At 42.3% G+C, this 27,579-nt stretch overlaps 2 protein-coding genes across 3 annotated transcripts in view; both read left to right on the forward strand.

Moving 5' to 3' along the window:
* The first annotated feature begins 1,102 nt into the window (after nt 1–1,102).
* cunh1orf52 (chromosome unknown C1orf52 homolog) lies at nt 1,103–4,579 on the forward strand. The gene is made up of 3 exons (XM_019894395.1): nt 1,103–1,567; nt 2,173–2,383; nt 3,530–4,579. The coding sequence occupies exons 1-3, from the start codon at nt 1,265–1,267 to the stop codon at nt 3,682–3,684; spliced, it is 669 nt and encodes a 222-aa protein (XP_019749954.1). The 5' UTR covers nt 1,103–1,264; the 3' UTR covers nt 3,685–4,579.
* A 6,316-nt stretch (nt 4,580–10,895) lies between these two features.
* syde2 (synapse defective 1, Rho GTPase, homolog 2 (C. elegans)) overlaps nt 10,896–27,579 on the forward strand; it is a 47,376-nt gene continuing 30,692 nt past the window's right edge. The window contains exons 1-3 of one of the 2 annotated variants that reach the window (XM_019894385.1): nt 10,896–13,081; nt 20,052–20,338; nt 21,322–21,670. In XM_019894385.1, coding sequence (XP_019749944.1) covers nt 11,101–13,081; nt 20,052–20,338; nt 21,322–21,670 — 2,617 coding nt within the window. In that variant the 5' untranslated portion in view covers nt 10,896–11,100. The remainder of the gene's footprint in view (nt 13,082–20,051; nt 20,339–21,321; nt 21,671–27,579) is intronic. The other variant, XM_019894386.1, reaches the window with a different exon arrangement.

Here is a 27,579-nt window from a genome sequence, read left to right on the forward strand (position 1 = left end):
CTCCTTATATAAGAAAGGGATCTGGCTTGAACCTTAAGTGAGCAGTTTTGAGAGGTGAGCTTTTGCAAATGAGCTTTATTGTTGCGCAGAACTAAGACTGTCTGGCCAAATGATCTTAGTTTTAAGAATGTTGACAAGTGGTCTGGAATCAGACCGGATGGAGTGTGGATCCCACAAATGCAGACTCAGATAAAGGGTGATAACAAAAGAGGTTTATTTAAAGAAAAGCGAGAGACTGACAAAGTAGTCAACAAAAAGCGCTGGCGACAAAAAAAACAGGAAAACCAAATGGCAACAGAAAGCGCTTGCCAATTACAAGGACAGAATGATTAGTGAGAAATACGCAAAACGAAATGAGGTTAGTTCAATCACATGAAACCAAGAACAAATTCAGTGATTTAACAAATACTCGCAAACAAAATATTCTATGATGAGGAGAGCGACTACGAACAAGAACGAGAGATCTATAACATGGTACTTGGGCAAAAGCGGTGAACAAGAGCAATAGTTCGACAAGGGAGACAAAATGTGACAGTCCTTAATTGGTCCCTTGCTTAACAAGATAATGTTGATGTAAATTATATTTATTGAGTGATCAATTAACTCCCCATGCATGCTTTTGGAATGTGGGAGAAAACCGGAGTACCCAGAGAAAACCCACATAGGCACGGGGAACGGGGAGAATAACTCCACACAGGAAGGCCGGAGAATCGAACCCGTGACCTCTGCACTGTGAAGTGTATGGGCTAATCAGTTTACCACCATTCTGCCCATAATTATGATGATGATGATGATGATTATTACTATTGTTATCCATGAACATTTTCAACACCGCTTATCCTGAACAGGGTCACGGGGAGTTGCTGGAGCCTGTCCCAGCTGAATTTGGGCAGAAGGCAGATTGTGTGTGTGGTATTTTTTCTATGTTGTAGCAACATAAGTGACGTTTAAAAAAACGCATGAAAATAGCATACAAATCAGAGAGCTCAGATTTTTTAAAACGTGTTCATACGGAAGCAATAAACTTATGTGGAGAAACGGGTCCTTTGCCGGACTCCCAGTTCAAACGGCGGCGAGTGTTTACGACAATGTTTACGACATATACGAACAAACCACTTTGCGACTGTATTGGAGGTTGATTCAAAATGGAGTAAGGTTAAGAAAACGCAAAGGATTGAATGCGGTTTTGTATTCCAGTAATCAACATTGTGTGCAATTTATCTTCAACGATCCATGTGCGCAAGAAAATACCGAGCCCGACATAATGACTGAAGACAAGAAGACAGGCTCTCTGGGCTTCTTTGCGAGTTACGACGATTTGAGCGACAGTAGCGACTCGGACGAAGAGGCTGAGCGCCGCCGGAGAGATCCGAGACACAAACCAGAGACCGAAGCAACGAGAAGTGAACCGAACTCTTCCGACCAAGAAAGCAAACGAGAAGCCAGTGAAAATCGTTTGCCTAAACCAGACGAGCTCTTTAACTCGGTGTCCAAACCAACGTTTCTTTACAATCCTCTGAATAAGGAGATCGACTGGGATAAATTGACGGTGAAAGCTCCCGAAGAGGTAACCTGAGCTGGGAGATTTAAATTGTCATACGATCTATTCATAAATTAATCAGCTACATCTAATGACCCGAGGTCCAGGCATACACAGACGACAGATACAATATGAGCAACAAGATACAAGAATTGAGCATTGGGACTGCTCATTGAGCCAATAAGATTTTAAAGGACAATGAGGTGGCTCTCGATCGGCAATTCCCAGTCCTCTGGTTGGTTCGTCTGAGCAAAATTGGTTCCAGTCAACTTTGATTAGTGAGAACATCTGTAGTGATCTGCACAAACAACTAGCACCTCGGATGAGTATGATGATTTCATGCTTTGTGGCTTTATTAGATAAAACTGTTTCTAAACTGGTCCAAATAATGTATGTGATTCAGCTGCACACTTTTATACTGCATTTTTGGATAGTATTAATGGTTGGTTTCTATAATTGCACTGTGACAGTAGTGATAAAGAGAGGTGGGTTAAGTCGGCCAAGAACCCACTGTAAAGGCCCACCTACCAAATGTACTTCTTTCGTAGATGATTTGTATTTAAAAGAATGCTTTAGCAGTCTGCTCAGTATGTTTCTCCATTGTTCATTCTGCTTCCCTCTGCTGTTTTTAGGCACCAAAGGAATTTAAGCCATGGATGACAAATGCTGTGCCCCCACCCCAAAGTTATGCAGCGGAGCCTGAGAAGAAGAAGGGACCTCCTCCGGGTATGGACATGGCCATAAAATGGTCCAATGTGTATGAGGACAATGGTGAAGATGCACCAAAGGCTCACACAGGAAAAGCCCAGTTCCTTCCACCAGAAGAGCAACATGTTGACTCAGGTCAGTACACTTTGTTATTATACATGTATGAAAATACAAATTACATGTACCAATATGGTAACATACTGTGATGTTTGTAGTGTAAGGTGCAACTTTTTTCCCAAGCTTTAAAGCAGTTAATTGTGGCCCATTACCATGATATCTACACAAATTGAACCTGATGACGGGGAGAGGAAAATGGAGCAAATCATTTTTACGTCTAAACATAATTAGCTGTATTTGCCGTTATGGTGAGAAGTTTTATTGCAATTTTAGTCTTTGCTGGTCTAGAAAATCTCTCTGTGAAACCACTTCATTCATATTAGATGTGGGTGCTGCTACTCTCCCTACTTTGAGCTCACAGTGTCTGTACCACGACTTGATAGGGAGAGAATATCACATGAGTGCCACCCATCAATCTTTGACAACTTAAAGGTAACGTTAATGTGCTTGTATATTACGACAAACAAAGACTAAACTTAGCTCCTCCGCAACATACAAAGATCTTAGTCTTTTATTTGAGATGTATCACTTCAACAATACAATCCACAAGAGCATTTCCGACTCTCCTATTAGACAGGGCTTTGGGGTCATCCATTGGCGGGGGTTGGCCGTGTGGAATATATAAGAAAAACAACTTTGCCAGCATATAATTGTTGGTCTGCCCCTCATTAGCCAGAACATTAGGTACAGCAGCTAATGAGATCTAAAGTATGAAATTGTACCTCTTAAAAGATATTAAAATGCTTGTGACACTGTCTGAATTTTTTTTGCAACACTGACATTGTCTAATTATAAGTGCAAATCTGTACACTCTTACATGAGTACGTCACTGACGGTGTCTGCCAAAGTTAAGTGTTAGTGTCTTAAGAAAGGCAGCAATTATTATACTGCGATTGTATTACATGGCAAGAAATTTGGTGGTCGTAGGCTGCTAATGAAGTGGCTATGAAGGGACTGTAGAAGAAGCAACTTTGTTACAAAGGATTGGCAAACTGCCAGCAAAATCCTTATGGCAGCAATCATGAAAATATCAAAATTCACCCAACAGCTCTTTAACTTGAGAGACTTGATCGCTTGTGTTGGCTCTGTTTTTGTTGAATATTGTTGACCTTAATCATTTTAAATTGTGACTGTTCCACTGCAACCCTCTTGTTTGCTGATTAGATGAGGAGTCCAAGACGTCACCTTCGTCAGCCAAGAAACGTAAGGTGGAGAGCTTCCAGCAAAAGGAGAAGCGGAAGAGAGACATGGGACAGGCTACGTCTGACAAGAGTTTTGTTGAAGAGGAAAAAAGAATCCTCCGACAAAAGATTGAATGAAATCCAAAGTTGCCCCCAAAAGAAATCGGTTTCATTATGATCATTATTTTTATTAACTTTTTATGTTTCATCAGTAAAGAGCACATGGGGCATTTAGATCGATGTCCTGAATCGCAATTGGACTGCAAAGAGTTTGAGTGCAACTGGACTAAAGTGTCTGTTGAGTGATGTAATTTATCAAGGTGTTTGTTTTCATGTTAGCTTTATTGTCTTGGTGCACAAATGCAGCCCGCTCACCATTTTTAATACTACTCTTCTATTTACATTCACAGTGACAGGCTGTCTTGAGCCAATTCATAGTACTCCAAATAGCAGATTTTGCGTCACCTTTCCTTGATGCACCAAACGTGTCGTTTCAATAAAATTGTTACCAGAGAAGGTAAATAATTTGGGGGTTTTGCTATGGTTGTGGAAATTGTAGCAAGAATTTGTAGTCCTAGTGAATAGAAATAAAATCAAATTATTTTTATTTGTATTTCATTTTCAGTTACATATCATTAGCTAAACAAACGATTGTGTAGCGGTCTGTTTTTATCACAAGTTTTACTGAATTCAGTGTTGTACAATGATCCCTCACCACTTCGGGCTTCAGTTTTGTGGCTTCAGTGTTTCGTGTGTGTTTTTTTTTTTTCAATATTAAAAAAGAATTACAGCCATATCGGCACCCATATTGCGGAAAGACACGTTGTTTCATGTTGATGTGGCGAGAGAGCAGGTTTCCCTGCATGCTGAACAAAAAGCTGCAGCTTGTCGGAGATGGCACCATTAATAGAGACACATTGCTTTCGCGCGGCGACGGGAGGTAGGGAGAGGGTAGTCCACAGGCTAAAATGACAGCTGAAACTTTCAGCTCAGTCAGTTTTTTTCTTCACTAAAAAAAGCCCGTTGTCTGATAAAAAAAGAAACCTTAAACCTATTTTAACTCCCGGTAATAAGAAGACAAGGTGAACGTCATAGGGCTGCCCATCACCGTGATTTTCTCCGATTTAAAAACCTCATTCTCCAGCCTACGAGTCAAGTGAGAGCCGCCTCCTACGCCACCAACACAAGCCTCTTCACCTCTCTCAGAAGGCAATGTTCATCAATGTTCATGACTGTGTAAGGTTTTATAATTAAAGATTTGAGTAAATACGTGTACTGTTGCAATCTTTCTCTCAAATATGTAAAGTAAAAAAAAAACTTCACATATTTTAAACATGCTGATACCTGTGATGTTGCCTGCAAAAACATCAGACAATGAGTCTGTCAACTGACTGTAGTCTCAGATTTTCACCAACAGAGGGTGCTAACATGCTGTGGAACAGCCGTGAAATCCCTTTTCACGTATAACTGGATGCAAACATTCCATCCACATACAAACACGACAATTCCTAGAGGGTGCGGGTGGGGGTCGCAAATCCTACTACACGGTTTTTCACTTTTCATGAGGGGGTGGGTCCGGGAGCAATTAACCGCGTAAAACGAAGGATTTTTGCATTTGTCGATTCTACTGCCAGAAAGAAATGTGTTGCGCTACTTTTTTCACCAGATGGCACCATTATACCACTCCAAAATCCACTGCCTTGTGCTGTCGGAAGTCAGACAAGTTTGCATGTTTGCATAGTTTTCTCCGAGTACTGCGGTTTCCCCCAACATTCCAGAAACATGGATCGTAGGTTGGGTGAACCTTCTAAATCAGGGGTGTCAAACTCATTTTTGTCGCGGGCCACATTGTAGTTACGGTTTCCCTTGGAGGGCCGTTATGAATTTTGGGAAACCATATAAATGTTGAATCACCTCTACATATTACATACACAGCACACAACAAATGGATGGATAACTAGTTTTAAAATCAGAAGTCAAGAATAATGACTGTTACTGTGGATTACATGTGACAATTTGAAATTTTGGTTCAGACTTTAGCAAGCATCATGGAACTTGACATGCTTGATTTGCTTTCGCGGGCCACGTAAAATGATGTGGCGGACTAGATCTGGCCCCCGGGCCTTGACTTTGACACCCGTGTTCTAAATTGTCTTGAGGTGTGATTGTTAGTGTGAATAGTTGTTTGCCTTTGTGTGCCCTGCGACTGGCATGGTAACCAGTTGAGGGTGTACCCTCCCTACCGCCCATTGACAGATGGGACAGCTCCAGGACACCCGCGAAGACTGATGGATGAATGGATGGATGGATGATCTGCCCACCCTTATCAATGCACTTGCTCGCTTCACGTAGAAAAACGTTTTGTATATTCTGTCTCTGTCAACAAAAAGACATGTAATTTCCCAAATTTCATTGTATGGCATTTGATAGACTGAGCATTTTTACCATATGTAGGTGTGCGCACACAAATTTATTTTTTGAATTATCTGTGGCCACTGGAGCAATTCTTCTGCAAGCAAGAAAAAAAACCATCAACTTCGAAACAGTTAGGCAATCACGTGAATGCTTCCAGCCTATCTGTCATCATAGGTCGACATGAAATTGCTTCTGATAAGATTCCAGCTTCCAGGAACTTCCAGCTCTTGTCTGTAGTGCGTACCCACAGACTGATTTTATCAACCATGTTCAGACTGAAATAACCATAGAAGTCATAGTCATTATAGTTGAAGTCCTCATCCCACTTGCAGCTGAAAATATGTTAGATATTTGTTTTGAAAATCGTATTAAAGCTCTCAATAGAGACATTGATTGGTATTTGTTTTCCCAAATATGACACAGTTTGGGGTACACCAAACAACCTGCATACCAGATATTGCATTCATCTCTTATTTCCACCCACAGCATTCGATACGCCTGCAGAGTTCGAAATCGGTGAATGTGTGAAAGTGTTCTATCATAATTTGGACTCTTGGACGCTTGATTTCATTCACCAACAGTTGATTTGGATTTGATTTGATACACTCAAATTCTGAAAATCGTGAATCGTGTTTATTCTGTATTCTGCCCCCCCATAATTTAGAGCAGGACTACACACATGAGTTGCCCACCTGTCTGTTCTGAAAATAGGCCATCCATAATGGGGTATTGTCATTTCTTAGAAATTCTGTTCAAGTAATCTTTTGAAAAAATATAAACACACATTGATAGAAATAAAGTGGTGTATGTCATATACAGTATTTCTTATGTGTGTGTGTGTGTGGATGCGTGTGTGTGTGTGTGTGTGTGTCTGCGTGTGCGTGTGTGTGTGTGGATGTGTGTGTGTGTGTGTGCGTGTGTGTGTGCGTGTGTGTGTGTGTTTTAAATGAGGTGGGGGATTCAGAGCATTCTGCTGGTGGAAACCACAGCACTGGCTTCACATTGGATATAAAAATGAAATGCTCAGACGTAAGCGTAATATTATAATTTACTGTAATAGTGTCGCACGGATGACAGACGGCAGCAGAATATTTCCATCGTGGTTTCCCCGAAGTTGAGCATTTTTCCACGTATCCTTCTAACAATGCTGCGGTTTCAGAGTTAGACAAACACAGAGACAACTCCATTCATTCCAACACAAAACCACTTCATGTTTTTTTCATAATTCAGGAGCCCGGCAGTCTTTTGCCAGAAATCACAACTATTGAAATCATACGCATATGCAGAATTTTTTGGCGCAGCCCAGGCGTAAAGGTGGTCCAGTTTGGTCGTCTTAGTATTGCATCTCTGCTTTTCGCAGATGATATGGTGCTGTTGGCTTCTTCAACCCGGGATCTCCAATTCTCACTGGAGCAGTTCGCAGCCGCGTGTGAAGTGGTTGGGATGAAAATCAGCACCTCCGGACATGAAACAATGGTCCTCAGTCAGAGAAGGGTGGAGTGCTTTCTCCGGGCCGGGGATGAGATCTTACTTACCCCAAGTGTAGGAGTTCAAGTATCTCGGGGGCTTGTTCATGAGCTCACGAGGGCAGGATGGAGTGGGAGATCGACAGGCGGATCGGTGCAGCGTCTGCAGTGTTGCGGACTTTGTATCGATCTGTTGTGGTGAAGAAGGAGTTGAGCCAAAAGGCGAAGCTCTCGATCTATGTTGCTACCCTCACCTATGGTTACGAGCTATGCGTCGTGACTGAAAGAACGAGATCCCAGACACAAGCGGCCGAAATGAGTTTCCTTTGCAGGGTGTCCGGCCTCTCCCTTAGAGATACGATGAGAAGCACGGTCATCAGGGAGGGGCTCAGAGTCGAGCCACTTATCCTCTACGTCAAGAGGAGCCAGATGAAGTGGCTCGGGCATCTGATTAGGATGCCTCCTGGATGCCTCCCTGGTGAGGCGTTCCGGGCATGTGGCACCGGCAGGAAGCTCCAGGCATGACCCAGGACACGCTGGAGAGATTATGTCTCCCAGCTGGCCTGGGAACGCTTTGACATCCGCCGGGAAGAACTGGATTTCTTTCTTTTCAAATAAAGCATTGCCACTAACTACCTTGCTCTTTTCAGTGCATGCACAATGGCAGAATCTATCGATTGCTTCACACTGATCGGACAACAAACATAACTAAGACACACCAGTGTTTTTTTTTTGGGGGGGGGGTTTAATAGTTAAAATTAAAAAAAATATATAGATATCCTCTGTCCCCTGTTCAACCTTGGTAGAGGTCATTGTTCTACTAAGTGTTAGTATTAACTGCAATGTAAAATCAGTTTTATCTGAATCTCACTCAGATAGCACATTTGGAAGCTTTTAGCATGAACGACTCATTTAACATGTTCAAATACTTTTATCGCTGTCAGTTCTTTGACAGAAACTTTTTTTTTTTTTTTTTAATGAGATGTTAGAGGACGGACAGTTTAGAGTGTTCCATTAACCTACCATGCATGTTTTTGGAATGTGGGAGGAAACCAGAGGACCCGGAGAAAACCCACACACGCACAGGAAGAACATGCAAACTTCACACAGGTAGGCTGCAGCCAGAATCGAACCCGGCACCTCTGCACTGTGAGGCCGACGTGCTAACCAGTCGACGACTGGTTAGCACGTCATATATACATATCACTGCACACTGAAATATTATAAAATGTTTTCTTCAAACCAACACAACCACAATTTAAATAAATGCCATGATTGATTTGCAGTGAGCCTTTTATGATTTTATTTCATTGTAAAATGTGAATGACTAATGAACAACTAATAATGTCATTCTCCGTGACATAAAGCTGCAGTCCCCTGGGCAAGGCTTCTCTGACAGCCATCATGCAGCCTAATTTATACCCTGAGAAAGTCTCGTGTCCAGCACATAAATTTAGTTGCAGTGCACACTCGAAAAAAGGAAAGCCCATAAAGCAGCCGTGGACAGAGAGGCAGAGCCAGAGACATAGAGAGTGGGAACAATGGGCAGCCATCAGGAGGGGAGACCCAACAGCTGCGAAGCTCCAACACGCAGTCAGGTGCACACACACGCACACACGCGCGCACACACACACACACACACACACACACACACACACACACACACACACACATACACACACGCAAATATAGTCAGTCCACTCTCCATTCCCTTCTGCTCTCATGCTCTCACATGCGGTTTTCTTTCTCTCTGACCAGGCCTTGGAAAGGGGGGCAACTAAGCAGATGTTCTGCCACTGGTTTCACAATGGGCGAAAGTGACTGGTAATCAGGGATGATGGTTGCGGTGGTGGTAGGGGACACAGAAAAGACTTCCTCTATTTCTTTTTTTTTTTTCCAAGCACTGTGTAGTTGGTGTGTAGAGCAGATTTATGTAAGTGAATAATGTGTGTTCTTGATGTTACCTTCTCACGAATGCTGTATGTTTTTCATTATTATTGTTATTATTTCTCCTCTGTGGCATATCATGTTCCAGAAAATAAACTGTTTCTGCATAAAACCACTAATAACCATTATTATTCAGAAAAGACTTTCCACACCCTGTCGTGAGTGTGTCCTACAGTGGAGTCCAAAGGTTTGTCCTGTTCCTCAAACATGTGGTCTCTTTCCCCACTCCTCCTCCTCCTCCTCTTGCCCCCCTCTGGCTCTTTTTTCCACACAACACACTTTGCAGTCAGCAGGTTTTGACCTGAAAATAACTGCCCAGACAGGGTCTAGTCAGTCAGTCAGTTGGGGAGGCAGACTGAGGCGTCAGGTCTCCATGGCTCCTGCAGTGTAATAACAGATGCTTATCATGAGGGTGGCGGTGGTGATGGCTGTTTTGTGTGTGTGTTGGTGGCGGGGAGACACAGGGGCCCTGTTGATGGCTAACTATTTGGCAATAAAGAAAATTGAAGCAAAGGACTACTATAAAACCCTCTGAATTTGTATGTGTGTGTGTGTGTGTGTGTGTGCATTTGTGTGTTAGTGTTTTAACAACATGTCCCCTAAGCACATATGCACTCACACGCTCGCAGCTTTTCAACAGCTTGTCCTTTTGCACATTCCAGGTAAAGGCAACAGCAAACAAATGGCTTAAGGTTCAAATGAAGAATGTTTCATTCCTTTTCTTTGCTGCCTCAGTTCTCTTAAAGCCCGAGGTTGTGCTGCCAGCTTGGACAGGGTTAGCTGCAAGGTCAAAGAAGAGGGGATTACTCAAGATGCACTTGAGATAAAAGTGTCAGTTCAATAATCGGCAGCAATCGATCTTGTGGCAGTCCATGCGTGGTGTTGGCGTGGAGGCAAAAAAATGAGAGAGCCTTCTTTTGTGCAATATTGATTATAAACCTAAAAAAAAACCCCACAGTCATTCAAGATCGTGTGATTGAGAGCCAAAAAATGATCACCACTTTTGTCCAATTTTTCCTTCTTGCTGAAGGTTCAGCACATTTTTCTAACATGAGAGTTGATTTTTCTGCTCTTTAATCACGTATTTTCCTCACTCATCAGCCTATGTCAACAACTGCCTCTAGTTTACATTTCAGGGACAGATATGTGGTGAATTTTGAAAGTTTGTGTGTAGCTTGTGGTATTGGAGATGGAATTAAAACTCCCAACACATGCAATGAAAAAAGACGTTTCAAATTGCCAGAATGTCATTGTTATATAGAAAGGAGAAATTCAACAAAATATTATATATACAGTATATATATATAATATTTTGTTGTAATTATATATATTCAACAGAACATAAAAATATATACACGCACATATCATGTGTGTCAGTCCATCTCAAATGAGTTTGGGCCCAGGGACTGTGCATCGACTTTTTTCCTGACCTTAAAAACATTTTAGAAGCTGACACTTGTGCTAATGTTGATGTGAAGAGAGAGAGAGAGAGGGAGAGAGAGAGAGCGAGAGAGAGAGAGAGAGAGAGAGAGGTGGGCGAGTTTCGGCAGGCTGCACAGAGCGTGGAGCCAGTGCGGAGGTGACAGCAGAGAATGGAGACGAGGCTCCAGCGGCGAGCTGAGACCTCTGCGGCGAGAGAAGAGAACCCATTCGACTCTTTCCCTCTGGAACCAGCGTATTGAAAGGAATCGGGAGGAATTTCACTTATCAGGGGCATCGGAAAGGAATGGCTGATCCTCTGCGGAGGACTTTACTTGCGAAACTCCGTGGGAAAAAGTCCAAGAAAGGAGAGACGCTCAGCGCTGGATTCGGCTCTACCGCTGCTGCGAATGTGGGCCGAGAAGGTAAAGAAAAAGTTTTGCAAATGCAGCGTGACGCCGTCGAGGCTCACCCGGTAGTCACGCTATCAGGGCTGGATTACACGGCAGAGAGAATGAGCACGTACGAGAATTGTTTTGACGTGCCGGTGGTGCAAACCACGGGGGTTGAGTTGCTCCGGCTGAGTCCGTCAGTGGAGTTAGCCGGCTCACGTCCGCCGTTGCTCAGCAGCGGGGGCAGGGTTCGGGTTAATGGGCAGCTCCCGGGGGCCCCACTTCAAAGAGAGGTGCCGTTTGCGGGACACGCGATTACCGAAGCTAATACGAGCCACTGGGAGCCCGCGTGTGATGACACGATCACGATTTCAGGAGGGGTGTCCTTTGGGGAAACGCATGCCCAGAGGAAACACCTCACCTCAGTCCCATGGAAATGCAGCGTAGGAGATTCTATTGGCTTCGGGGACAATTCAAGTGATATTTATTCTTATGCACAATCAGGGAACTGCACCACTTCTGATTGTGAGCCCCTGATCCAAGGACATTCCCAGCATGTGCCAAGAACTGTCATTGCTGTAGATGTACATAATCCCAACAACCAAAGTTTGGAGACATCAATGCTTGTGAATCCAATCCCTGCTCAAACAGAAGAAAACCTCTTTCGAACAATTGAGAGCTTTGACCCTGTGTACTCAGGGGACTTCAGGGGCCCTCTGCAGAGCCCGGCCTTCTTCCCAACTGAGCTAGATATATGTGACATTAACATGACATCCATGTGTGACACAAAGGTATCACTCAAACATCCTTTAAACAGTGAAGATGATGATTACTATGATAACGAAATTCTCCCTTTCTATGAAACTCGAGCAAAAAGTGCAAGTGACAGAAGAGACGTGATGACGCTGCCCCCGATTGGTCAGGATGAAGGACAAGCTGATGATAGTCACAGTGCCCAGGAAACAGACAGACTTAGAAACCAGCTGAAAGAGGCTTATTATCTCCTGATCAATGCTATGAATGACATCAATTTGGACCAGCAGGTAAGTGCTGGTTTAACTGAACATCAGACCACCTCCTCCTGTAGTAGCCACTCGAGAGATAGCTTGTGCTCGCGTTTGTCTGCCCGGAACATGGACAGTGACTCGTGGTCCTCTGGAGGTGACCACAACCCCCAGCAGGTGTCTGACACAGATTCCTTGCTATTGTGTCTTGGCGGACACATTGATTCAAGCCTCAAAACCAGACTAAACTGTAAGAGCATGGACAATCTCTCTCTGGCTAAGATAAAACCTACTTTAGTCCGCTCTGCTAGTGACGGAGACATCGGATATTCAGCTGGACCGTTGCAGTGCACAAATCCTCTTAGAACCAATCCAATGGTGTGCGATGATCAAGTGGTTTCAGAGCTAAAACCTGACCGAGACGGTGAGGATGCTGAAGTTCTAAGAGTGGGTGAGCTTTCAAAATCTCAGGTGGTTTACAATGCCGCCAGCAGTGACGAGCGTTTTCAAGTAGCCGCCGGCGGGAACCTTATTGAAAGCAGTTGTTCAGTCAACAGCCTGACTGGTTCTTCGGACAGCAACACAGAGGGATCAGCGCCTCTCGGACATGATAATAAGCAACAATCAACTCAGGTTCCAGCACAGGGGCCACACTTAGTGAACAAGGGCCACGGTGTCACTGTCAACAAAATGCAACAGTGGATGCACAAAGGTCGCCTGTTGTCATCTGAGATGAAGCAACGCATAGAGGGTTCATCCTCGGCCCGTGGTGGGAGCCTAAACCAGGAGCGTCCCTCTCCTCAGATGTGCCCTGGGGGAACAGGGGTCCAAACAGCCAGCCGAGTGGTAAAATCTGTCAAGTCACCTGCAAGCAAGACACCACAGCATTCAGGTAGGATGGCCGCACGGAGTGGCCTCAACTCCTGTGGATCTCCTAAATCAGCGAACTTTCACCCTCCTTCCTGTATGATTACTGTCATCATCCTCCACTCATAGTACATTCCGCCTGGTGGCACTCCTCCTCTTCTGGATGCAAAGCAAAGGAACGAGACACCTCAGACCTCTTTGCTTTCTTTTAAGATTCTCTAACTGGTGGCGGGTTTTCTTTTTCAAACTAATGTAGGCACATTTTAACACTAAATTAATAGCACATCGGGTTTTAGATGGGAACACTCACAGTGTAGTCCAATAACAACTAACTCATTCTCCTGTTCGAGTTTTTCTGGTGTCGGTGACGGGATTTGTGTGTGTGAATGACATCTGGTTATGAACAAAATGGGTTCCAGTGAAAACATCTGTATCATGAAACCATCTGCGTTGGATTTTGACGTGTCTCTTTGTTCAGATGATGTTTCAAATGAAGTGGGAGCAAAGCAATTGGCTTTCAATTTATCCAAATGGCAAAACCATGCCAAAAGGAATATCTAGTTTCACAAGTTATCCATGATTTATCAGACTGAACATAGTGCTGGGCAATATGGGGAAAAAAAATCTCTCATGGTATAGGCTATTTTATATCACGACAACGATATACTATGACTTATTTGAGTTATTCTATCAAAAAAACAAAAAAAACAAATTGTACAACATACCATGCCTGCTTACCTTTTCTCACTTTATTCCCAAATGACTTTAAACAAAGACTTACATCAAATGAGAAATGCATCCAGTATTGCTGCTGGATAAAATTATCCAAACCAGAAGCAAAATTGCCTGCATATTTTTGAACAAATGCAGATATCAATCTAACAGGCATAAAAATAATATTTCAGACAGAAAGTGATTAAAAATTAAATAAAATATGAGCTCTACATTAAGGTCATTTTGAGAACATTTGTTATGCAGATCTCAAAAGTCCAATTCAAAACTCATGACTGTATTGTGAAAACAAATCACATGAGTAATATATGTATTCAATATGCTATACCCATCAATTTTCTGAATCGGTTATCTTGAATATTAAAATGCTTTTAATGTTCTAGGCCACACCCCCCAGCTGACATACGGGTTGCCGCAACAACCATAACCATTTTCTCCAGATGCTTATTAACTCGCCCGTTATTTAGCTGTTCAAAAGTGGATATGCTCTGCTTTAACGCAGTTCCAGCAAGATTTCTGTGAAATTTGTACTCAGTCACCCACGCACGATCTTTTACGATCGAAAACATCAGGTTACCTGAGAAAGTATCATAGCTTTCCAATCCTCCCTCTGTTAATTACTCCCATAATTCTTTCATGAGAATGCTATTTGTAAGAAGTAACGAGTGGTTAGCACGTTGACTTCACAGTGCAGAAGGTTCCGGGTTCAATTACAGCTCCGGCCTTCCTGTGTAGAGTTTGCATGTTCTCCCTGTGCTTGCGTGGGTTTTCTCCGGGTCCTCCGGTTTCCTCCCACATTCCAAAAACATGCATGCAGGCTGATTGGACACTCCAAATTGTCCTGAGGTGTGAGTGTGAGTGCGAATGGTTGTTCGTTTATGTGTGCCCTGCGATTAGCTGGCAACCGGTCCAGGGTGTCCCCCGCCTACTGCCCGAAGACGGCTGGGATAGGCTCCAGCATCCCCCACGACCCGAGTGAGGATCAAGTGGTTTGGAAAATGAATTATTCACTGCCATGCAGATTACTATTACTGATGTAGGAGTGAAATCACAACGTATTTAGGCGTAGTAGTAGACAGCTCGTTGATCAAGATCGTTGCTAGATAGCAAAAGTAGACAAGTAGCCACATGCCTGTTCGTTTATAGGAAAGAAATCTTAAAAAGCTGTGAATGTAATTATGCTCGTTTTTGTGTTTTGATGAAGTACAAAGTGCAAATTTAGACTCAACTCGAAATATATATATATATATATATATATATAGTGCATAATGATATCGAACATTTCGTGAAAATTATATCAACCAGCTCTAAGTGCACACGTTTCACCAGTTTGTGACGGATTTGCAGTAAATAAAAAAGTTAAGCCGTGGCATTTTGATGATTTGCTCAAAAAGACAGAAATGTGTTTTTATTTGCAAGTTTCCTTCATTGTATCATCCTTTAAGAGCTTGGATTGATGTTGTAGTACACCACATTTATCCTCAACAATGATCACACTATTCATGTGTTCTAATGGAACCAATTTAGCCTCTGACTATGCGACTATTGTTTTTGGGACAGGCAGTTTTAGGACTGTAAAAGATCACGAATTGTTTTGCTCATGTTTTTGCTCCCTTCCAGAGCAAATAGTTGAGCTGCCTTGTGTGCGAGCTGCTGTTGACTGTCAGTGCCCTGTTGCTAGAAATAGAGTATGATATCTGCGGCTGCTCAGAGGAAGGCCTCTGCGTTGGGCTATGCCATTGGCCCAGCATACAGTAGTCTATCGTTCATTGAAACCAGGGTTTTCGAAAGTTGTTCAGAACAAGATTTGAAATTCCTGCACGAGACCCAAACTTTAAAATAGGTCATGCCTTTCCATAATATTAACTTGCCTGAAGAACAATAACAGATTTTATTCTGTCAATAATCAACACAATGAAAACAGACCCGAGAGCCATACCAAATGCAACCCTCAGTTTGGGGAACTTTTTTTTTTTTTTTTTTTTTTTTTTTTTTTTAGTATTTTCCCCAATGTCTGCCTCTACTTGATTTCCCTGAACATTTCCACAGCTGTGGCCAGAGGAATCCAAAGCAGAACAGGAGCCAGTGCGCTAACTCGCTGTGTTGTGTTTAAGGGTAAGGGGGTTGGGCTGTCATGTTGCCTTCCTCCCCAGTCATTAACTCAGGGCAGCTCCATGGTAACTTGCATTTAAAAGAGACGTTGGATAGAATTTTTGGGATGCCATTCCTGCTGTTTAACTTGTTTGCGTGGCGTCACTTTCGCCCCATGAATGAACAATGTGTGCTTGCTCAGGGGTTTCGAAATAACAATGACACGAGCATGGCACTGTAATATAAAACTCTATGGTGGTTGTCCACTCATGTCAGAATTATTATATTTAGGTAGAGCAACATGCCAAACCCATAGTGAGCTACATTTTCTTTCTCACACAAAAACCATGTCGGTCTGATTTGTTTGTACAACAATTATGTAGAAAGGCAGTTTTGAAAGACATACTGTCAAGTGGTAAAGGAGAAATGTGGGGCATCTGTATTTTTAATGAGCTAAGTGAGTCGTATCACAGAGGGCATTCTTGTTATTTTTTTCAATAAATACGTCATCGGAGAGCCTTGTTTAGTCATACATCTTAAGATAGTTGGGTCTCAAGACAATGCACTTAAGAGGAAGTAGTATATGCATTCAGCCACACTGCCAAAGCATCTCAGCGGGGATGCTAGTGTTGACGTGTGATGTAACCCCGGACAATCTCTGGCGTTTGCTGATGTAAAAAGAGAAAAAGCTACTCCGAGAATCCTCATTACCATATGAATGTGCATCAACAGGAATGTATGGCAAACAGTAAAAGATCCCCTTTTGAAAGGAAGCCCGAAACGCTGTACACAACAAAGTGCCGTCTTTATGGACAAGAAAAGTTGTTGGTGTAGGTTTTGCGCTTATCAAAAGAAGAGCCTCTACGGAGACAAGCTAAAAGGAAGGCTGGTGGGAAAGTGGATCAAGTGTTCGCGAAGGAGAAAGCGAATCCGTCACTTAGTAGATTTAGATTGAGAATATAATTAGAGGGCGGTTTAGTTGCGCTACTACAGGTTTTTAATAGTACATCCAGGAAATAAGCTTTTCTCTGTTTTTAGCTCTGTCGCCAAACCGTAACACTTCTCCTCTCAGCGCCACCGCTTTTCCTCCCACACGGACATGCAAACCTTATATTATTGTGCTCTGGCCATCTGTTACCTTGAAGGGGTGTGAGATTTATGTAGGCTCACCGCATCCTCTACACAGCGCCGTGCCACAGGGAAGCAGGTTGTGCAGCTCTGTTATGCAAATGTATTTGAACTAGTTGGCGCTACATTGTCTGGTAGGTCACCACTCTCTCTTTTTAAGTAAACACAACTTTGAGAATAGAGGACAACATATGTCTGAGAATAACGTTCTAAATCGCAACATCCAGGCATCAGTCTATCATCCAGGCATGCATTTTCTTTGCCGTTTATTCTGTCTAGGGTTGCGAGGAGCCTAGAGGGGCACCGCTACACCCTAGACTGGTCGTACGTACATAAACACCCAAACAGAAAACAGTCACAAAAGTTACAGAACAGCAGTTATGAAGTCCATCTAACGGCTTGTTGCTTTGCAAATGTGTTAGGCCCAAGAAGGAGTGCGGCAGAGGCGAAGACAGCGTTCAGGCTATAAAATCTGGAGCTGTCCTCTGGAATGCTGTTCGTGTCAGCACACGTTTTTCTTTCCAGTTATGAAGGACCCCTTCTAGAAGATGGCATGCTGACAACTACTCCACACAGAGGCATCCTGTTGTCCTAAGGGACGAGCGGCATAGTAGCTTGTACATTAGTGGAGGCTTTATTGGAGCTGTTTTTTTGCAGACCTCCACCAAAGCTGACCAATCTTCATTTCGATTAGCACCTAAAAAATACTCTATCCACACATTTAGTACGGTCTGCATCTTTTTCTTTCCTCTCCAATGTTCTCATATCTAATGTTATATATATATATATATATATATATATATATATATATATACACACACACACACACACACACACACACACACACACACACACACATACATCATGCAATCTTGGAAAACAAACAAATCTCCCTGGCGGAGGTAATTTAAATGCAATTTGCGAGTGGACTGTAAAAGAAACCATTGTTGACTTCTACAATGTAAAACTCTAAAAATAGCTTCCTTTCAACTCAGGAAAAGGTACCGAACTCAGCCTTATCATGATTCATGTTATTTAAATACTTTTCGGTCTGGAAACTGCAGCATATTGAATTGCGCTGAAAGGAAGAGATATTTCCTGATGTGGTTTATACAATTATCCCCATTACATTTTTTTAAGCAACTAAAATGCGTCATGCCTGAGAGGCTTAATTCACTTTCAAGAAAAGAGATCACATTAAACCTGTTGACTTTTCTCAGTACCACTCGATGATATACATACTTGGATGTTTCCAATGATCTAATATTCGAGGACATTCTAAAATAGTCACTCCGATAAAGGCAATAATTCCACAGCACTGTTTATGACCCTTCTCAAATGACTGAGGTGGAAAGATGTTTGCTGACAGTCGTGAACTAATTTGTTGTGTAATGCTGAGAAAAGACATTTCAGCATTTCTGTGCTTCAAGTCACAGATGTTTTCCAACCACACAGTCTTGAAAGTACCCGCTTTGCTCCTTACACCAGCAGGAATGTTGAATTGATATCGAATGGCTTTCACAATGAAAAGAGAAGATGAATATGGCAGTACACAATCGGTGTTGGAGAGCAAAATCCAGACAGAAAAGAGCGAAATGAGAAAGAGCAGTTTGCTCCCAGTTTTGCCTGACATCACGTTTGTCTCCATATCTCACCGTTTCTGTTATGTCTTGAAAGAAACTCTCATTTTATGTCAGTTTGTTTCTGCATTTTGACTTTCCAAAAGTTCCTGAAACTAAATTGAAACTCCTCCAGTCATTGTTTGTTTTGTTTTTTTTTCCTTGGGGCAAGAGGGATAATTATATGACGTTAATCCTCACCCATTTACAATTTAGGAAGTGGTATGGACATACCGGATGTTTTTTATTCAGTATGAATTCTTTAAAATAATTTTATTATTTAATTGATTTTTTTTTTGTAGTCAATAATTTGGTGGATGCACATGCTGTTTATCCTTGTGGGAAAAAAAGAAGGAAGAAAACAGGCTTTTCAATGTTTCTGCCTTCCAAGTTATAGCAAGGCACTTCCCTCAGCCTCTCACCAGAACACACGTATTTCTCTCCGATGACATCCGCTCTTCAGAAAGCAAAAACATGCCAGACGGTTTGCTTGTGGCTGTTTCAAGAACATTCATGAATGTTAATCCTAAAATACACAAAAATTGTGACATATTCACAAAGCTGAAATGAGTGGAGCTTGTAAGCATTGAGGAGAAAATAGCTGAAGATCTTCCAGAAAGTCTGTGACAGTCTGATTAATCGTGTGGTGATAAAACAATATGACTAAAAACAGCCAGATAAAAATACAAGAACAAATTACCAGCAAGCCCAAACAAGACGTGGCTCTTTGAGCTAGAGAAATGAATGAAAGCAGATGTGAGATAACAAGTATATGTGCACTGTATATTCATTAGCGGTGTCACAAAAAAAGAAAAAAAATTACATCGGAAAATCGGTTTTGATTTAAAAGATGTGAGTACATTGGAAGTGAATCATTCCGCTTTAAAATATGTTGAGATACATGTTGAATTTTCTTTTATCGGAGGAATGCAAAACTCCAACATCCACCCATCATAGCCATAGCTGTATATTTTTATCCATTCAGGTCTTTGTTAAAATACTGTGAACACTCCTTTGGTTTCATGATGCAGAGTTTTCCTTCAATGTCACAGGGCCCGAATTAGCTTTAATTCAGTCTGGATTAGGATTGAATTTTAGATTGAGATTGAGATGATTGAGATGAATGAAATTGGTTAATCGGAAGCACGGCGCTGTAGTGGTTAGCACGTCATGTGAATGTGAGTTGTCATGATTGTTTGTTTCGATGTGCTCTGCGATTGACTGGCGACCAGTCCAGGGTGTACCCCGCCTCTCGCCCAAAGTCAGCTGGGATAGGCTCCTGCTCACCCGCATTCCTGTTGGGGTACAAGTGATGTAGAAAATGGATGGGTGGATGTTAACGCTGATTCATCTGGTTTGAATGTCCCCTGGCGTGTGATGGTAAGCCTTCCTTTCTCTAACCTCCTCCTTTTATCGCACATTCAGCTCTCACTGAGAATGTCCAAACGCAAGAGGCTGCCAGGGCCAATGAGCTTTCAGCGTGGCGACCGCACCTCCACACCATCACAGTTGCCAAGAAGCGCAACTGGCTGCAACAGAGCACCCTCGGAAAGAATCATTGCAATAAGGATGAGCTGCAAGGCAAGCTGGGAGCTGAGGAGGAGGCCAGCCCGGGCCAGACGCAGCTACCACCTCCGCCCAGTCCTTCTCCAGAGCAAATGAGAAGTTCAGGGGCATCATCATCACTGCCAGGCCACCTGCCTCTACCCAAGGTTAATCTCACAGTCTTGCTGTAATGGACAACAGCTTTTAGCTGGATGGATTGACACTCAAGAAATTCCTGATTTGCTTTCAAGATAATGAGCTTGATCTTACTTCTATAGTGTAGCTGCTCTGATCTTAAGCCCAGTCAAATCAGACTAACGGGAGATGTAAATCTAACCTTTTCGCAACAACAAAAGACAAAAAGACAAGAGGTTCTTGCTTTTTTTGTTTGGTGTTGCAATTAAGGCATAAAGACAAAGCTGGGTCAATCTATTTGGTATGTTTCATTTTGTTTTGTGATACCTACTTATCTTTTTATAAATCAATGTGTTGCCAGATATAACACATCTCAATTTCAAAATAAATGCCTCTTTTTATAAATCAATGTATTGCCAGATATAACACATCTCAATTTCAAAATAAATAGTGGGACGCTTGGCAACCTATAGCCATGAAATGAAAAATAAAGTATCTACAGATATATTTGTCCATTTGTTGTGAAGAATATATGTGAGATCTCAGGTCAACGATGGATGAGAGGACTCATGCCTTGATGGACAACTGAGCATGCAGTACCAATGAGTTGCCATATTATTGATAAACTGGTGCATAAAAATTTAACTTTATGTTCAAATAAGTGTTTTGATACTTCTGAGCATGAAGTCCATACAATACAGGTTCACAAAACAAAACACAAAACTGACTATGAAACAGTCTTACTAGTGGCAGGTGCTAATATTCTGGAGCTGAGTTTCCTAGCTAGGCTCGATGGTGATATTAAGTGAGCGATGAAAATAAATGGCTAATTTTCCTACTCATTATCAGTGACTTAGTTTTCCACCATTACAAGTCATACCGTCTGGGGTTAGGTGAAAACTAATTTCCCCTTCCTATTAATGTACACATATTTGGATAATATATGCCAATGTTTTTATGACAGCTTTTAGCTTGCTTTTTTTTTTTCCCCCTGTTTGCTTCTGTTTGGATCTAGGTCAGTGTGTCGCCCCACCCCAGGAGTGTCGACCCAGCAGAAGAGAATGATGCAGACGACGAAGGCGAGATTTGGTACAACCCAATTCCTGAGGATGATGAGCTCGAAGCGTCCAGACATTCTGTCTGTCTGCTTGACTACCCCCGAACTGAGCCTCAGAGGAGGCCCAGTAGAGGTCACAACGGGAGGACCCTGGAGACCAGTGGGCCAGAGTCGCTCGGTGAGAGCAGCTTAGGAGATGGCAGTCAAGGAAATGCTGTCCATTCGACAGAGGCGCAACATCCACACAGACAGATGCTTGTGTCGAAACCTCCGGAGGAGGGAGGGCCTTCCACCAGCAAATCTGGAGGTAAGTCAAGAAAAGAGACACATCATATTTTGATACTTTTTGACAGTTATAGTGTTGAAAATCGTGCTAACTGAGCTATCTGACTGCATGGGGAAAATACTTGACTTCAAAAGAATAGACCAGAGTGCGCTCATGCTTTTTGCAACCAAGAATTTGAGGCGAGCACCTTTGTTCGATGCTGTATGAAGTTAGATGGGGTAAAATATATTGACAAAAAGCCCTTCAAAACATACGATGTATATACAATCACTGTCAAAAATGTGGAGACACATTTTCATTCATTGAATTAATACATTTGTCAGACCTAAGCGCACCGTATTATTCGGCGCAACATCAATGAACGGATCTATTAAAAATATAAAAATAAAAGTATCATACATACGAAGCGGCGGCCCGGTAGTCCAGTGGTTAGCACGTCGACTTCACAGTGCAGAGGTACCGGGTTCAATTCCAGCTCCGGCCTCCCTGTGTGGAGTTTGCATGTTCTCCCCGGGCCTGCGTGGGTTTTCTCCGGGTACTCCGGTTTCCTCCCACATTCCAAAAACATGCGTGGTAGGCTGATTGAACACTCTACGTTGTCCTTAGGTGTGAATGTGAGCGTGGATGGTTGTTCGTCTCTGTGTGCCCTGCGATTGGCTGGCAACCGATTCAGGGTGTCCCCCGCCTACCGCCCGAAGACAGCTGGGATAGGCTCCAGCACCCCCCGCGACCCTAGTGAGGATCAAGCGGTTCGGAAGATGAATGAATGAATACATACGAAGCACCCGGTTAAAAAAAAAGAAAAAAATCATACATACGAAGTACCGGGTTATACAATCAGGTTTTATATGTTTGCACATGCACGGGGAGAACATGCAAACTCCTCCCAGGAAGGCAGGAGCCCGGATTTGAACCCCCGGCGTCTGTACTGTGAGGCAGATGTGTTAACTGGTTGTCCACCCAACTTAAATAAAGATATAAAGAAATCAATAACTGGATGGGGGGGATGCTGAAAGGGGCTGAGACAGATTTCTGATGGCGCTATCGACCCCTCGAGTCCCCAGTGTCGCCCATATAAGGCGCACTGTCAATTTTCAAGTGTGTCTTATCTCACGAAAACTCTGATAAGTAATTTTATACACAATGTAAGGAATGATTGTAGAATCAGGAAGAGCAGTGCTGTTTACAACATAAAAATGAATGACATTTTGTCTGGTCAACTCTATGACAGCCGGCAAATGACTCTTTGTCTCTTAATAAGCTCAGTTTGGTCTTTCTGAACTTCCGACTTGTTTTTCACTCTGATGTGGCAACATGGTAGTTTGGACCAATTGGCACAAGTTGAGCTGAGCATATAATTATGATTTTCAGCACACTTTTCTGTGGCACACAAGCAGTCTTTTGCTTGCTGAAGGAGCAGAAGGCTGAGTGAGTGGTTTGCGTATGCTGAGAAAATCAAATACTTAAGATTCAGTGCTCCTAGCAGCAGTCTTACTGCAAGAATGAGTAATAAGCTTTGGAGTAATTTTCGTCAAGATACTGTATTACCATATTATTAGTGTATATTATATTCCACTGCAGAAGTGCTCGCTGAGTGAAATGCAAGTGATGAATTTTTGTCGAGACAGTTAACCATTCTTGGGTTAGATTAGTTCTCCGTTGCTTTCATGACTTTCAGTGCGTCTTGCATGGTGCCAAAATTTTTCCTTTCTCCTTAAACTTTCTCTGTAGGTTTAGGAGCAAACCAAATCAGTCCAAAATAAATAATCATGACACATGCACAGAGCAAATTGAAGTTAGGCTCTTGTCTGTTGACACTGGCTGAATAAAAATTTGTCTAATTGTATCATTTGTGGCTTTTTTTTTGCTGCTTAAAAATATCAGTGGTCATAATTGGAGGCGGCAGTTGCATGCTCATCACTTTTGCAAGAGAACAAATGTTCTCTGGGTGTCTGTGGAAGTGATTTTTAATGTTCGTTTTCAGCAGTGACCTACTTCTGATTAATTTCCTCAATCACACCGTGGAATGGCTTATATTGTGGTCCCGTTGACAATATGGTACACGTGTACTCTTTTGGCGGCTATGAACACGAGAAGAGGGAGCTGTGTGCTTTTTAATGGTTCCGCCCCTTCACTTCAGAATCATTTTTCCTTCCCTAATGCCTGGTGACTTTGCACTTAATTCCTGTCGGTTCAATGTGATCGTCATTCCGCTTGCCATTATTGACGTTATTTTGTTGCCGATGCAGATTTCAGAAAGTAAATTGGCATTGGAAGACTTTTTACACAGCCACGATCAAGTTTGAAATCCTTTCTTTTTAATTTCGAAAGGCCGATTGTGTTGCACATCTCAACGCTATGATAGAAAAACATTGGCGATGTGTATAAAGTAGGGCCCAACTGAATTTTTGAGGACAATGCAGATTTTTACATATAGCAGAAAAAAATTTGATAACTGATTATTCAGCCAATTATTTTTCAAAAATATGTGATAAATAATAAACACTTAATTTGGTCCCATAGTGCTGCCAACAACAATGAGTGATTTTTTTTCTTTCAGAGTAATTATGTATGATATCCTGTATGTACTATATACACAAAGAGTTTCCCAAATTTTTGGCAATCAAGTCTCAAGTCCTGAAAATAGTGACTCAGGTCTGGCTCGAGTCAAGCATCTGACTCGAGTCCCCCATATGTCCTGTATTATGTCTTTTGAGGCAACATACTTCGCTTGATAGTTTCTTGTAGTAGCTCGTTTCCCAACTCGGTCTTGTGGGTTGTTTGCCAGTATTGTCATGCATTAAAAAACGTTGCCAATTTTCACCAAGGCTGGAGAGGATGTAGCATCGGACCAAGGGAGAAGCTTTTCATAACGAAGCATTGTATTACACTGACGGGCAGTTTCCAGTGATTAGTCGGATAAAAGAGGGCTTTGGCTCAGACGGCCTTGCCAAGGAACACAGTCTACTGTCATTTGTTGTTGCAAAATAAAGATGAATTATCAGTTCTATTCGACAAGGCATCTGGAGTGATTGGTGGGTTCTTAATCTCTCAGGTATATTTTTTTTTAATATCTGTTTATTCAAAGGCTCATGTATATTTTTTTCTTGCAAAAAAGCCTTAATTGTAATCACACCAGTAGTTTTGTACTTTGTAAATCCCAGTCAGTTTCCCAAAATAAAGGACAGCAACCACGGGCAAAATGGATTTTCAATGTTCTCAGAAGCATGATCTTGTGCAAAAGAAGTAGAATAATCTTCTAAGGTGTGGGAAGTGTAACAGCAGTGTATTGTACACAAAGCAAACATGATGTACATCCAATCTGTGGTGTGGTAAACCACATTAAAGAAGCATTCGTTGTGAGTTTTCTCACCACATCTTAGCAAATCCACCACAAGTCTGTTCTGTTTGTGAATAGTAAAATTTGATCCAAGCACAGGCAGTGTCTTTGAATGAAAATGTGAGTCACACTATTACCCTGCACACATTTAGCCCATCTTTTCTTGTCTTTGATTCTTTGTGATTATCAGCATTTATAGACTTCACTTTATTTGCAGGGGTAACGAATTAATGAAGCAGTGCAGATGTAGATGACTCTCTTTTGACTCTACTTTTCCTCTCTTCAGTTGGCTGGTTCTTTACCTCCTCACCGGATGCACTCCAGACTCCTTGTGTTCTGCCCATTGACTGGCTTTTTGTCCATTTCAATGCTCTGTTTTTATGGAAAATAATGATTGATGGACTCCAGGGGTGGTTAGCACGGTGCATTCCCAATCTCCTCTCTTTGGTGGCAGTTTTGGAATCTCACTTTGCCAGCGCTCGGAATGGGATCAGAGCTTTTTCCTGTGGGTGGTGGGATGGGGTGTTTTGCTTTCACTGTCTGCTGCATTCAAGATTGAACTCATGCTGCTAAAGTTACATCCGAGTTTGAATCTCTGAGTGAAAATCAAGAATCTAATCTTGGCGGACGACTGCACGGTTTGGCTGGTAGGGAGTCAACAAGACAGTGCAGCAAAATTCTGAGAACAACACTCTAAATCCAGAGGAGATTCCATAGTCTGGTGTTAGATGTGAACTTTAGGTCACAGAGTTGTGGCATAGTGTTCTTAGAATCCCGGCAACTCGAAGAAAAACATTCAGTTCTCTCGTAAGGCCAAATTACATGGAAGGCAGGACAGTTTTCTGCAGCCCATTTCCGACACAAGACAACTCAATGTGCTTCACACAAGCAAAGACACAACACCTACAAGCGTTTCCAAACACAACAGTTCACGACATTCAGAAGCAAACTAGAATGTACGTCGACAACAGAAATAACAGTAATAGAAGTGGGCTGATAAAATATCGTGGACACATGATAAGAGTTTCTCAGATATTATTATCTCTGCTGCAAACAGCATTTCTTTTCCTAGTGTCTTCATTGCATTGCATTGCATTACATTATAAAAACAAGCAAATACGGGCAACTAACTAACTAGCTAAATAAACAAACGAACAAAACTACAAGCCTGAGCTTGGAATAATAGAAAGTGGACTCAAAAGCGAAAAGCAAAATAACAATTGACAAATACACAATTATGTTTATTCACAGATGAATGCCTAAACAATTACTGACATTTTATGTCACAAAATAGGAAAATGATGACAGGACCTCCTTTATTGCTATGACGGTTACAGTGATAGTATTGTGTAGTTGTGTACCACACTGGCACTTTTGAAATCAAACACATCATACAATATGCCGTATCTTATATGCTGTCCATAATGTTTTACCTCTCACCTTTAAAGGAACCATTTTCAAACATAAATCAAATAAGAAAAAAAAAATTCTTTTGTCATGTCTTGTCTCATCTCACTCGGCTGGCCATTGGAGTTTTGGATTTTCATTCCACGCTGATAATTTATTTTCTTTACATTGCAAGTACATTTCCAAGTTGCACGATTACTTTACCTTTTAAATTTCAACAGGCTGTTTTCTATTAATTCAAGCCCCATTAAAGTTTTAAGAGTACCAACAGTGAACCCCTGCCTTTTGGTGGTTTGCTATTCACAGTCTCCCCCCCCCCTTTTTTTTTTTTTTTTGCTATATTGCTGTAGGGCTCAATCCCAATTCCCCACAAACGGTGATTATTTGCTGTACTATTGATTTGCCATTACTTTGACCGGTGCAACCACCCTTCTGTTAGAGTTGGGGCGGGACGTAAATGGCCGCACTGAAGCTTAACCACATGATGACTGCTTTGGCAAGTGGCCATGTGTTGCTAGAGAGAAGGCCTGCATGCTTGGATATATTAGCGGGGCTTTTGTAACCATCGTGATTAAGCAGCCAAGCTCCTGTGGCCCCTGAAAGGCTTTCTAATGGGTTGGAGCCAAGTGGATAGGAAGTAGCATGGAGCAGAACCACGCGGCCAGCGAGTGAAGAAACTAGTGGACAAGTGTGCTATTCACCGCTTTGTTTACACTGGACACACCGGCCCTGTTGGTTTTTACATTTAACACACACGTTTATTGTGGACAAAACACTCACAGTTCTCGATGAGCACTAGCAGGTTTACATTTTGGCATGATAAGTGACAGCAGATTATTATCACAGAATACAATCTTTTATCTGAACCAGGGCTAATGTTTGAAATGAACCATATCCCAATAGATCATGTCATCTCTCTCACACACCCTTCTCCCGGACCTGACTGGTGCCAGTGTTTTGAAAGGCCCACGTCATAAATTCCTCGCCTGTGTTGGCAGGTGTTAGAGGCTGGGTGCCCAAACGTAGCTCCAGGGTCAAAGCAGTCGTGTTTTCCTCTTGTATGCATATGAGCTTCTGCATTCTAGCTGCTTGTTACAGTACTTTGCTAAGAGCAAGTGCATATGTAAATGGTGTGGTGGACACAGTTTAAGGGCTCAGATGTCATGCACAAGAATGCAGACCT

Source organism: Hippocampus comes, unplaced genomic scaffold (assembly GCF_001891065.2).
Source record: "Hippocampus comes isolate QL1 unplaced genomic scaffold, H_comes_QL1_v1.1 scaffold282, whole genome shotgun sequence".
In the NCBI taxonomy this organism is placed as follows: Eukaryota; Metazoa; Chordata; class Actinopteri; order Syngnathiformes; family Syngnathidae; genus Hippocampus; species Hippocampus comes.